We start from the raw sequence: 13,043 nt of genomic DNA, 5'->3' as shown, positions 1-13,043 counted from the left end.
TTTAAATATATTCAAATAAAAATTAGTTATTTAAAATAGTAAAAATATTTCAAAAGTGTACTGTTTTTTGCTGTACTTCGGATCAAATAAATGCAAATAAATGCATAAATGCAAATAAAGGCTTGGTGAACAGAAGAGACTTTAAAAAACATGGTAGTGTATTCTCTGAATTATTACATCCTAAAAAAATATATTTTTAAGATTGCAAATGTATTTTCTTGCCTCTTGAAGTACATTTTGCTATATATTTGGCGTTTTAGACAAAATATATTTTCAATTCGATGTTTGACAACATATATTTACTTTAGGGCTGCACGATTATGACAAAAATCATAATTGTCAATTATTACCTTGAAATTGTCATTGCGATTATTAATTATGATTATCGCAATTCACATTGAATGATGTTTTGAATAGCTTTGAAGCAAAGCAATTTTTGAAGCATTGAAGCAAGTGCATGCCATATTTTTATATATAGTTTCTTCTTTAAATATAAAAAAGTAAAAAATTAAAACAATGAAAAACAAAACCACAACACACAAACACTCTCACACACACATCTCAAGCACACAGTTATATATAATATAAGTGGATTTATTTCTTTTTTGTAATTGCACATTTGAACAATTACATAATCTGTAACTGTAATCATGATTAGAAATTTGATTAATTGTGCAGCCCTAATTTATTTACCATACATTTGAAATATATTTTGGCCAGAAAATATTTTTTGCCATATGGGTTACAAGAGCTAAGTCTAGGGCTGGCATTTGTGAAAGTTTTGGCACTGGAGTGAAACATTCAATGTTGATCTAATGTTAAGATTAATTAACATTAAGCATTAACTCAATTATACCGAATTGTTTCTGAGTCTAAAAGATGTCCGTGACACATCAGTGTTAATTGTGGACATCGGAAAGTGTTCATAGCTGTCCTCGAGTGGCTGAAAATGGCAGTGTAGCACCACAGAGGCCACATCCTTGCGGAAGTTGCTATTGAGGAAGCCATATATGATGGGGTTGACGCAAGTGGAGCTCATGGCCAGCAGATGGCAGAGTGAAAACAGCAGATTGTGGTAACAAACAGGCAGCGCCTCCTGGTGCCAGTCCGCCACTGCGTTAAAGGCATTTAATGGCAGCCAGCACACAGCAAATGCAGCCACCAGAGTGGCAAGCATGACATTTATGCGTTTACTGTGCATCACACGCCGGTGTTCGTCTTCTCGGTTGCGACTGCACTGCCGCTCCAGCATGCGCTGTCTGCGTCGCAGCCGCAGGAAGATGCGAAGATAGCAAAGTAACATGAGGAGCAGCGGGCAGCAGTATTGGAATAGTAACAGGCTGGTGGTGTAGGCTAGTTTGTGTTGCTGAGAGGGCCAGACTTCATGACAGACCTGCAGCTGGCTGAGCGGCGCAGGAAGCCGACTGTACGGCTCACTGCTGAGCAAGTGAAACGCCAGGAAAGGTAATGATGTTACACAGGCCAGCAGCCACACAATCAAGACGGCTATGTATGCCTGCGGGACGCTCGGCTTCCAGCCTGATGGATGCAGGATGAGCTGGTGCCTTTCAAGTGCGATCAAAACCAGGGACAGAACTGAAACGGTCACCGACACACACTGCACGAACGGCATTAGACGACATAGCAGCGCACCGAAGATCCAGTGGTCCATGAGCGTGTAAACCACTGTGAAGGGAAGGCAGAACACGCTCACCAGGATATCGGAAACCGAAAGGTTGGCGATGAGGATGCTAGTGACGTTAGGGGGGTCCCGCTGGTGCATAATAATGCAAATGAGGAGGATGTTACCAAGCAAACCCAAAATAAGCACCAGGCAGTAGCACAGCACTAGTGTAAGTGTCATGGCGCTTGACTGCCAGCAGGGGACATCAAGCAGGAACAAACTACTGTTGCTTTGATTGAGGCTGAGGGTGGAGTTTAGAAGCGCCTGCCACCACGGCATGTCAAAGAGAACCGACGACATTGACCACCTCAGGATAGCGCCACACAGCAAAGCATCTTGGGAGTCTGAAAATAACAAAGACGTGCATCTAAATTAGACGTGCACACCCTTGAGACACTCAGCATGCATTTCAGCAGCTATGACACTATAGACGCTATAACAGTCATTTTGGAAATAATGAGGATATAAAGTAAAAAAAAAATTTAAGACAAGGGTTTAACAGTGACTCTTATAGAGCGATATCATATCCAAGATCATAGACCTTTACATCTATGTGTAAGAGACCACTGACACTTTTGATTAAAAATAAAAAAAGACATTCTCTTTGTTATTTGACTTTTTCTGTAGTTAAAAATAATGGGAAAGGGATAAAAGTAAGTGTGTGGGTGGAATGATACTGTGACCCTGCTGAGGGATTTGCAGCGTATCCAATTATAGATGTTCCTTTGGGGGTGGCCATTGATCAAGACCTGCAATGGCTTATAATGAGAATGCAATCAGTCCGTCTCAGCAAAGTATCCGCAGAGAGTCCTGGAGACTGTAGTGTTTTATTTGTGTGTGTCATGGGTAGCAGGCTTGCAGAACCGTCTTCCATCGATCTGAGTGTTCTATAGATAATCTATAGATGCTCTGAATACACACACACTAGCACACATAGAGCTCTCTGATGTCACTGCACAACAGCTCTTGATTTGTCTGAAAAGATCCTCACATTCCATCCATCACCAATTCTGAATTCTTAAAGGCATAGTTAACCTTAAAATGAACAATCTATTATCAGTAACTCACCCTCATTATTTTATTTCTTTAGTGGAACACAAAAGGAGATGTTATGCTGCCTTTGTATGTTATCCAAAAAATTATAAATTGCAATTATGAGATTGATGCGTTCAGGTACTTTGTCGTCCAAAAGAATAGGAATCATGGAGGATGGCAGCTTGATTCTTTCCTATTTATTAGAGAAGTCTAATAGAAGATTGAAGATAATATTTAGTTAATACCCAGCGATTTTTAATCAAATGTAAAACGTAGGGTAACACGGACAGAACTGCGAAATCCAGTCATAAAAATTTACTATATAATGCAGAATGTCATAGAACCTGCCATATTTTTGATGAATAAATCAAAAGTAGGTCAGTACACTTAAATCAAAATGCAATATTAGACTAGCGTCTGTAAATATTAAGCTGAAAAAATACTATTTAAGAATGAATGTTCTGCGTGTCTCTGTGTGAATGAATGGTGCAGACGAGTGGTTTCATTTACTACACACATACTGAAGCATGTGTGACATTCGCTGTGTTTTCAGCCTCTGCTGAATAAGTACACAAACACATGAACATGATCTTTAGAACTGCTCTGAGAGGTACTTCATGAGCATTTTAACGTTTACCATTAGAAAAACCTATCGTCATATCATATACAAACAGAAACTTTGGGTTAACTAAGTGTTAGTTCACCCAAAAAAGAAAATTAGCCTAAAATTTACTCACCCTCCAGACATCCTAGGTGTATATGACTTCCTTCTTTCAGATGAATCCAGTTGGAGTTATATTAAAAATTATCCTGGCATTTCCAAGCTTTATCATTGTGTGGGCAGGTGTTTCTCCTCATCAGTCCAAAACAAGTCCAATAAAGTGCATTAATCCATAATAAAATGTGCTTTACACAGCTCCAGGAGGTGAATAAAGGCCTCCTGTAGCGAATCAATGCATTTGTGTAAGAAAAATATCCATACTTAAAACGTAAGAATCACTTTAATTTAGCTTGCGCCAACTGGTCGTATCCGAAAGCAGCTCCAGACGGGTGACATAATACGTGCCGTGTAAGGCACTTTTTTATTATGGATGGATGCACTTTATTTGACTTTTTTTGGACTGATGAGGAGAAACACCTGACCATGCAATGATAAAGCTTGGAAATGCCAGGATGATTTTTAATATAACTCCAATTGGATTTGACTAAAAGAAGAAAGTCATATACACCTAGGATGCCTGGAGGGTGAGTAAATTATGGGCTAATTTTCATTTTTGGTTAATTAACCCTTTAAAGGTCTTCACAGCAAAATAAAAGTTTGGTTTAACTTGAAGAAACTGTGACAGAAATATATTACGTAATGGAATGAAAGCACTACTACTACTAAATAATTATTATTATAACATTATTTTTAAAGAAATATTTACCAGAAAAAAATATTAATCACAATTTATTTACCAGAAAAATACACAAAATAGTATTTCTAAAATAATAATAATATAAATATAATAAAAATTAAATAATTAGACATGCTTTTGATTATTACAATTTAATGAAACCATTAAATGTAATCCAGAAAATTTATAGAAAACACAGAATTTGGTAAAAAATAAAACTGAATTTGAGAAAAAAAGAAAATATATTTCATAGGGCCTTAAAATTTTTGTTAAACTTTTAGTAAATTGCTAAATAGTTTAAAATACTTTAACTTTAAATAGTTAAATTGTGTAAGTTTCATGATTTCAATTAATTAGACATACTTTCTAATTAATATTTTTAATTTAACCATTAAAACTAGTCTAGAAAAACAGAATTCTGAAAAAAATTAAAAGAAATTGGGAAAAAATAAAACGGATTTCATGGGGCCCTAAAAATGCAAAATAATGTTACTGCATTATGGTATGCATTAGCAACACTGTCTAGATAGTAACCTTGTTGACAGTTTAGGAACTTCAGTCAATTAAATGCTTTTTTTCAGTGTGAAAAATACACACAATATGCAATGGTTATTTATGTATGTAAATATATGCATTACTGTAACAGCAAGAAAAAAAAAACGAACAAAACTAAGTCAGTACAAGCAATGGTTCTCTCTTCTGTCAGTTTATGGCCCAACTCAAAACACTCTGGTATCAAAATGATCATTTTAATGATAATTAATTTTTTACGCTAATTCTAACAGCACATGAAAACAGCATTAGGCAGAATGTTCACCCTGCTCTTTCCCATGCAATGAAAGTGAATGGTGACCAGGTGTTTTCAAGCTCCAAAAAGCTAAAAACCCCACAAATATTTCATAACACTAGTCTATCATTGACTATATTAAGTTAATAAGTCCAAACATTAGCTTTGTGTGTGAAAGAGAATGCAATTTAAGTTGCTATTCAGTATATTTAAAAGGAGTAGCATCAACATTCCCCTTTTGTGTTAACGCAAGACATCATACAGGCAAGTAACAGATAGCAACAGCACAGCTAATCATAACAATTTGCATGACATATCATTATGTGGGCGCCGGCGCAAAAATTAAAAGAAGAGGGCAGAGAGACTGATTGTGTTGAAGCCCTGATGCAAATCACGTGAAAGAGACATTAGTCTATAGTTCACTATGTACCAGCTGATCTCAGAACAGTTTAGTCTTAAATGCATACTTAGCTTTTGTAGGCTTTTCAGAGCTAGATATGCAACAATGAGCATAATAACCTTTATTTGCACAACAAATTACATTTTCATGCTTGGCTGTAGTCATGGCTCCATCTCTCTTTATCTCTCTCTTTCTCACTCTAAGGATAGACATAATGAGATAATTTTGAACTTCCTGTTGTAGTCAGTGTCCATCATTTAATTATATTGTGATATTAGAATTCTCTCATGACCAAACATCCATACAATCTGCTACTTGGCAAACAAAGAAAAGGTTATCACAACTTTTCAAATGAAATATAATGGATTTCATAGTTTGAAAGTCTGGGTAAAACTAATATGCATACATTAAATATATCCAAAAAAAAAAGTATTAAAACTGTTAGTTTTAATTAAAATTGCCTGCCGAGACATAAAGGCTCCTGTATGACCTGCATATGTGTTTTTATGTAACAAAGCAAGGAAAATACGAAGACTGATCTCTACCCTGCTATACTTTTTTTTTTAATATCATCAAATGTTATTTTTCACCTGTGATGTGACTCAGAGAGAGAGAAGATCACATTAACCTCCCGCACTCACTCTCTCTCTGTCAGTTTTATTCTTTTTCTCTCCCTTTCATAATCATCCCAATCTCACATCATCTCCCCATTCTTCTCCTACAGGTGTGGATTTCCCCTAAGGCAGTTTACATGTCACACTGACCAAACTGTAAAATACTCACATCTGCACAAACACACAGACATTCTGATTCAACTACAATACAAAACCCTAAGCTCTAGATTACAGTTGATATTAAAGCCTGCATTCTAGGATTCTAGATGGTTTTAGTTATTTACTTAAATACTAGATTTAAGTAAATAGATTTGAATTTCATTTTCAAAACAATCACAGATGCTGTTGTGCTGACCTCTGACCTCCTTTGGGTCAAGGATAACTGTGAATACTCTTAGAAAATCCTCTCTGCACATAACGTCGTGGTCATATACCCTATTTACGTGACTTGACTTATAAGATGCATAATATTTGAACCCTGAGACAGCTTTTCATTCTAAGTCAAGTGTGCTCCAAATAAAGCTATTAGTATCACTGAGTCTTGTCCCCATACTGCCCACCTGCACAAATACACTGATCTGAGGAGATGTGCTTGCATTTATGTGTGCAAAGGAGAAAACTGCCTGTGTGTCCTCACTTCATGGCAACACCAAAGAGCTGCAGTCTATGTAAACAAGTTCAACAGATGACAGTGGTACAAGCTTTTTCAACCTTTCCCGAACAACTATGCATGTGTGCATGTATGGCTGATATATAAATGTTTCAAAAATAAAAGAGCATTTAATCAGATATAAAATACTGAACAGACCTCACTGAAAAAAAAACACAGCTTTACTACACAAAAACTTAACATCACCCGTTCACAGCAAATCAAACTACAACCAAATGAAGATACTCCACAGAATAATAATAACTGTGTCCCTGTTAAATTCATAAATGAAACACATCACTTTGAATTGCAGTCATCTTTGCAAAAAAAATGAGTTTAGCTAAAGTTACATATATAAATAATTGTATACACATTTTTTCTTTTATAACCATTTAATATATAATACAGAAACATGTGTGCAGCATTTTAAGAACTCACCTGTCTCTTCCACAGCAGATTGCTGTCAGGCAGTCGGGGGAATAAACACTCTGATTCAGCCAACTCCAGATGTTCTACCTCAACTCCCTCCCTCTCTCTCTCTCTCTCTCTCTCTCTCTCATCCTGGGCTTCTTCTGAGCCCACATCCTTGCAATGTGCCGTCTCTGTAGTAACTATTCTGCTGGGCTTCACACTGCATAACTCCTATATATTCCACTGTTTACTGCCCACGTGTGACATGAACAATGTACTGCATCGGGTTCTTATGATACAGGTTATAAAACGCGTTCGGGTCCATCTAACATGTATTTTCTCCTTTATATTAACAATATTTACGTAACATTTTTTATTTACGTAAAAAAATGTTGGAAGTATTTATGTCGTTGTCCTCAAATTATTAAGTTGCCAAAAACAGGTTTGATGAAATATGTAATAGTTACACAGGTGAGCGGAACCAGAACAGCGTCAGCGTTCCGCGTTCTCATTGGTCAGTTTGAATATGGGCGATTTTACGCGCCAGATGTATCAAAATTCCTCGCCCAAGCGGAAAAAACGACACCTTCTGTTGCTAAAACAGTTTCAGGATTACACCGTGAAACGGTATAAATTTGTTTTTTAATAAAAGTTTTATTTCGCTTTTATTTTTAATGTTTCTTTATTTAATTTAAGTTTTACATGGTGAATACAAAAAAAGGTTTCTAGTTGGTTCAAATGCTCAACGCCGCAAAAATAAAAATAAAATAAAATAAAAAGAATAATAATTAGGCGTGATAATACTGGGTTAAAAAAGGTTACAGCATAATAACCACAATTCTAACTCACTTACTTGGAGTGGTATAAAGATCCATTTAAATATTATTATTCTAGTCTGTTCTATTCTTCTGTTTCTTTATGAAGTTTTACATGCTAAAACAAATCTGTTTTGTGTGTGTATCAGTGCTCATGAAAATTAAAATCGTTAAAATTCATAACCTCAACAGAAACGTGTGTGATTGGTTAAAATGCTCAACGCCGCAAAAAGAAAACAAAATAATGAATTAAAAATTAAAAGAATAATAATTAGGCATGATAATATTCTGTTAAAAAAGGTTTACAGCACAATAACCACTATTCTCACGTATTCGGAGTGGTATAAAGATCCATTTAAATCTTATTATTATTCTAGTCTATTCTATGAGCCCGTATCAGTGTATTGTCTCTTTAGAAACCACCCTGTGCCTCATTATTATTAAACATAACCTTCGATTTCACATTTACAGAACAAATGCATTTACACCATTTTTTGAAAAACCTGGATAATTTTACTACTGAATATGACCAAAACTGTATGGCACCTTATTAATCTTTATTCTGTGCTTCGTTTTGCATTAACAAATCCCCTGTAACACACTGTTTGCTGCCCACCTGTGGCAGGGAAGACGCACTGCATGTTATCTTGAGGCCTACTGGAAACCTTTTCAACTCTCACATTACATTAAGAAATGCACAAACAAGCATAGATGCATGCTCTTAGGTATGTTTATTCAAAGGACTGCTTAAATCAGCTCATTCAACATTCAGGATTTAGGATTAGGATTTATTTCATTTATGAGAGAATTATTTTTTTCCCCACTCTTTTTTCCCCAGGATGTTTCTTGAGTGATCCGGTGTTGGTGTGATCCAGTGTCACATGGTCATCAGATTTGGGCTGAGCAGTGGTGTCGCCATGGTCATTTCTTTTCCAACACAGAAATATAAAAAGAGTTCAATATGTTTTTATTTATTTATTTAAAATTGGATCTAGACATTATAAATCATTTACACATGACAGCAAATGCTCTTAATATTAATAAGTAAAAAATGAAACTGACAGCTCATTGCCTCCGATGTCATCATGTTTGGTGAGGCTGTAAATGACATGCAAACTGTCACCTCTGTTCCAACAAACAAACGAATACACAATTGGTTTGGCATATATTTTATACTGTTAAATGTAACTAACTTTGGATAAAATCTACCATATGTTTAAATGTTAAAAAAAAAAGAAAGAAGAATGCAGATTACATAACAACAAAGCCTGTAGAATGTGAGTAAATGTTTTTTTTTAAGTTCTTCTCTAAATGAAAGTCTTATTTTACAAATTCTTAAAGGCACAATTCACCCAAAAATTACAATTCTGTCATTAATTACTCACCCTCATGTCATTCCAAACCCATAAGACCTTCATTCATCCTTGGAAGACAAATTAAGATATTTTTCAGACCCTGCCACTACCACGTTCAAAGCCCAGAAAGGTCCTAAGAACCTTTGACAAAATAGTGACATCAGTGTTTCAACCGTAATTTTATGAAGCTACGAGAATACTTTCTGTCGCGCAAAAAACCTAAAATATGTAAACAAGGTGCTAGGGTGACGCACATGGACTATTTTGTTGATGTTCTCGGTACCTTTCTGTGCTTTGAACATGGTAGTTGCAGGGTCAGAAAGCTCTCAGATTTTATCAAAAATATCTTAAATTGTTTTCCGAATACGAACAAACGTCTTACAGGTTTGGAGGGACATGAAGGTGAGTAATTAAATTTCACTTTTAGGTGAACTGTTCCTTTAACTACTTAACTACTGAATAAGCATTGCTCTGTCTTTGTATACTTCTCTCTTAAATAACTGTAAACTGTTGCAGTGCTCATTAGAATGACTTACTGTTCATCACCCTCATGAATGTAGCCATTATCATTCACTCCAAATTGACCTCCAAATCTGTTCCAGCACACACAAACACAAAGGCATATTAACAACACCTTATTAAATATATCTTTGATGTCTTTCACGTAAAATAGTTAAAGTTAAGCAATACTTCAGTTAGTCTTACTAGTACAACTTTATGAACATTGACACTAGATTTCTCTTAATTCATGACAACCGTAATAGGTAGTATTTAGATTAATTGTTTGGGGGGATTTTTTGCCCCTTATTTTTAAATCCAGAGGACATTTTTGTTAATTTTGGTGCTGCTTTTGCCTCTAAGCCCTCATTACTTTCCAGCCCTGCACCCAAGTCATTTAATGAAAACAGAAAAAAAAACACAGAATTTAAATGCATTTAAAAACATAGCCATGTTAATATCGTGACAAAATTTCCACTATGATCACTAGACTATATAATTTATCATTTTAGAATTTAGGTGTGTCCATGTGTGAAAATGTAGGCTACCGTTGACAACAGACGGCTCTAACTTCTTCCACACAGACACATATTTCATGTCCGTTCTCCCATTCAGAGTATAATTCATGGAGTGTTCCCTCAGAGTCAGTACAACCTGAGTAGACGTATTTTAATTATTACCAATTTGTTGTCCAGTATAATAAATAACCACAAACACAAAAATACTCTTTTACTTGATCTTACAGTTCTAAGCCAGTGGCTATTTAGGCTAGTGATTGTCTAAGAAAAACACAACCACAGACTGAAGTGAAGATACACAGCGAGTGACAATAAAGTTATTTGTAATTTTCATCTCTCAAAACACACACGTTATACAGTAACATTATAAATTTTTGCAAAAATGTGGCCATAGTTACGTTTTTCCCAATAGACCAAGTAGCAACATCACCTTGTGGGCTGCTAGTGGTATTCTGAGTAGGAAACATTTCTATTCTGCAGTCTGCATTACAGCAGACCACTGCTGTAAGCAACACAAAGAGTCTCAGCTGAAAGGCAGGACAAATATACACAGAGACATTAGCATGGATAGATATTACATCACATTTGTTGTAAATATATGCTGAAAATCATATACGAAAATCATCATAACAAAGGCAATCTAAGTGCATAATTCAAGACATATATACGTGCTACAAAATAAATACCTAAGACCCATAAATAAAATACAGTTTCTGTCCCTTGTTACAGAAAATTACACTGCACTGTATTGCAGAAAAGCCCGAAGCATCTTGTGAAAGACGCCCCATAAACATGCCATTTAGGATAAAAAATTGTACAGTACCATGTTGTGATGAGATGTGGTGAGCAATACAAGAAGACTGTTCAATCAAACACCAATTTTAGGAACTCTTCAAAACTCCCTGCAATAAATACTACCTCTAAATTAACATATGTGACTGATAGACTTTTCCTCCAACCAGTGAGCAGCAGCTGTATGGTGGCATAAGTGGGTAAAATGAATAATTATGACCCCCTCTTGGTCTATTTAAATAATTACTTCACATCTGCGATTGTTGAAAAACTACAGTAATGATCCAAAACCAAATTTACATTGGTGGTGTCAGTGTAGAAATTAGATATATTTGAACTTTTGATGCTTAAAAATTCAAATACAGCTTGTATTCAAATTGCTCTTAGGTAAATATTTTTAAGAACTTATTTTGTGAACGCAAAACAAGTTTTCAGATTAGGCTAAGCTTATATAAGAAAAACTTTTTAGTCAATAGGGGTTGAAAAAACATAAAACAGCAAAATAATATAAAACAGAAAAGTATTGTATTGTATTTGTATTTATTTATTTACACTCTAAAAATGCCAGGTTAAAAACAACCATTTTTGGGTTATTTGGCAACCCAGTGCTGGGTAAATGTTGGACAGAACACATGCTGGGTTACCTTGTTGGGTTTTAAACATGAACCCATTTGCTGGGTTGGTTTTTGACACCATGGCACTCTCACGCCACACATCAATTTCTCAAGCAGTGAAAAATACATGGCAGACGCCACTGAAACTTTTGGTAGGAAGTCTCGGCTTTCAAATTTGGTAATTTTAATTTAAAAAATTCAAACAATAAATACCGTTTTGTGGCTCTTTAATGTGTCGTGACAGATCACTGTAGCACCTTAGTTCAAGCTGCATGTAAACCGATCATCTCTTCCTCTTTAATTAGTCAATCAGACGTTAGCTGCGACGCATGTTGACACATAAAAAGGAAAAATGTGAGACTAGAGACGTTTTTCTATTTATACAGTAATCATTTGATAGGAATACAGTGTAATACAAACCTTAATTTCATTCAGGATGTTTACCCTCAGGAACCTTTCTCTGAGGACAGAACAAAGACTTATTGTTGACATATGTATCCAGTTTTAAGGTGTTTGGCACAGACTACCCAAGTTTGGGTTACACTGACCCAGCCCTGGAAAGGTATGGTCAGGAGGTTCATAATTTGTATTGACAGTAAAAACTACCCAGAACCAGGTTAAATATTAAAAACAACCCAATAATAAATTAGCCAATAGGCTGAACCCAGCATTTAAGTTTAAAAATAGCATTTTTTAGGGTATGGTTTGTTAGTTTTTTACGATTTGCGTGACTTACATTACATTAAAAAAAAAAAAAAAAAAAAAAAAAAAAAAAATTTAAAGAATTTAAATGAATAATATACAAATTAATATAAAATACTGGGTGTTAAAGTGCATATTCCAGGTTAGCGACCCCAGTGAGTTGATGTATAGAAAAATAATGTAGGAACTAGATTTTCTTGAAACTATACTTTAAAATACGATATTTGAGGTTTGAGTCGTTCGTTCATCACGTGACATCCCCGTAACGTTAACCTATGCAGTCTGAGCCGGAAGGAGAATTGATTAGTTCATCTTATGAGTCTTCGGGTTTGAGTCGTTCGTTCATCACGTGACAGCCCTGTAATGTTAACCTATGCAGCCTGAGCCGGAAGGAGAATTGATTAGTTCATCTTTTGAGTCTTCGGGTTTGAGTCGTTCGTTCACGACTCTAAAACAGGTGAACTAATTCCAGTACAGAACCTAATAGGATGTTGCGCATGCGCGACTGAACGAATCACTCCCCGAGGCGACTCGTTCGTCCCGAGTCACATTAAAGATTCGTTCAAAATGAACGAATCGTTCAAGAACGACCCATCACTAGAGTCTGCTATGTGGCCAAGAGAGCAAGGACAAACCAGGATTAGACAGAATAACGGTCAGATGAGACGAATTGGGTTGTGGTGTGAGGAGAACAGGGAAGATGTTTTGGTGAGAGACCAGTGTTAGCTTAGATATAACGTTACACACGTTAGCAAACGATATGTATTCAGGC

The 13,043-nt window shown here is 35.7% G+C and overlaps 1 protein-coding gene across 1 annotated transcript; it reads right to left on the bottom strand.

The window, feature by feature from the left end:
• Positions 1-697: 697 nt before the first annotated feature.
• On the bottom strand, positions 698-7,027 carry npy4r (neuropeptide Y receptor Y4). The gene is made up of 2 exons (XM_051132707.1): positions 7,005-7,027; positions 698-2,028 (listed from the first exon to the last, which is right to left on the bottom strand). Exon 2 carries the CDS (start codon positions 1,982-1,984, stop codon positions 851-853), a length of 1,134 nt encoding a protein of 377 aa, XP_050988664.1. The 5' UTR covers positions 1,985-2,028; positions 7,005-7,027; the 3' UTR covers positions 698-850.
• Between the last annotated feature and the right edge of the window lie 6,016 nt (positions 7,028-13,043).

Source organism: Labeo rohita, chromosome 17 (genome assembly GCF_022985175.1).
Source record: "Labeo rohita strain BAU-BD-2019 chromosome 17, IGBB_LRoh.1.0, whole genome shotgun sequence".
NCBI classification, from domain to species: domain Eukaryota; kingdom Metazoa; phylum Chordata; class Actinopteri; order Cypriniformes; family Cyprinidae; genus Labeo; species Labeo rohita.
This window is presented reverse-complemented; position numbering and strand designations above follow the sequence as displayed.

Coding starts and splice junctions, on each gene's coding strand:
- npy4r (XM_051132707.1), bottom strand. CDS start 1,984: ATGTCGTCGGTTCTCTTTGACATGCCGTGGTGGCAGGCGCTTCTAAAC.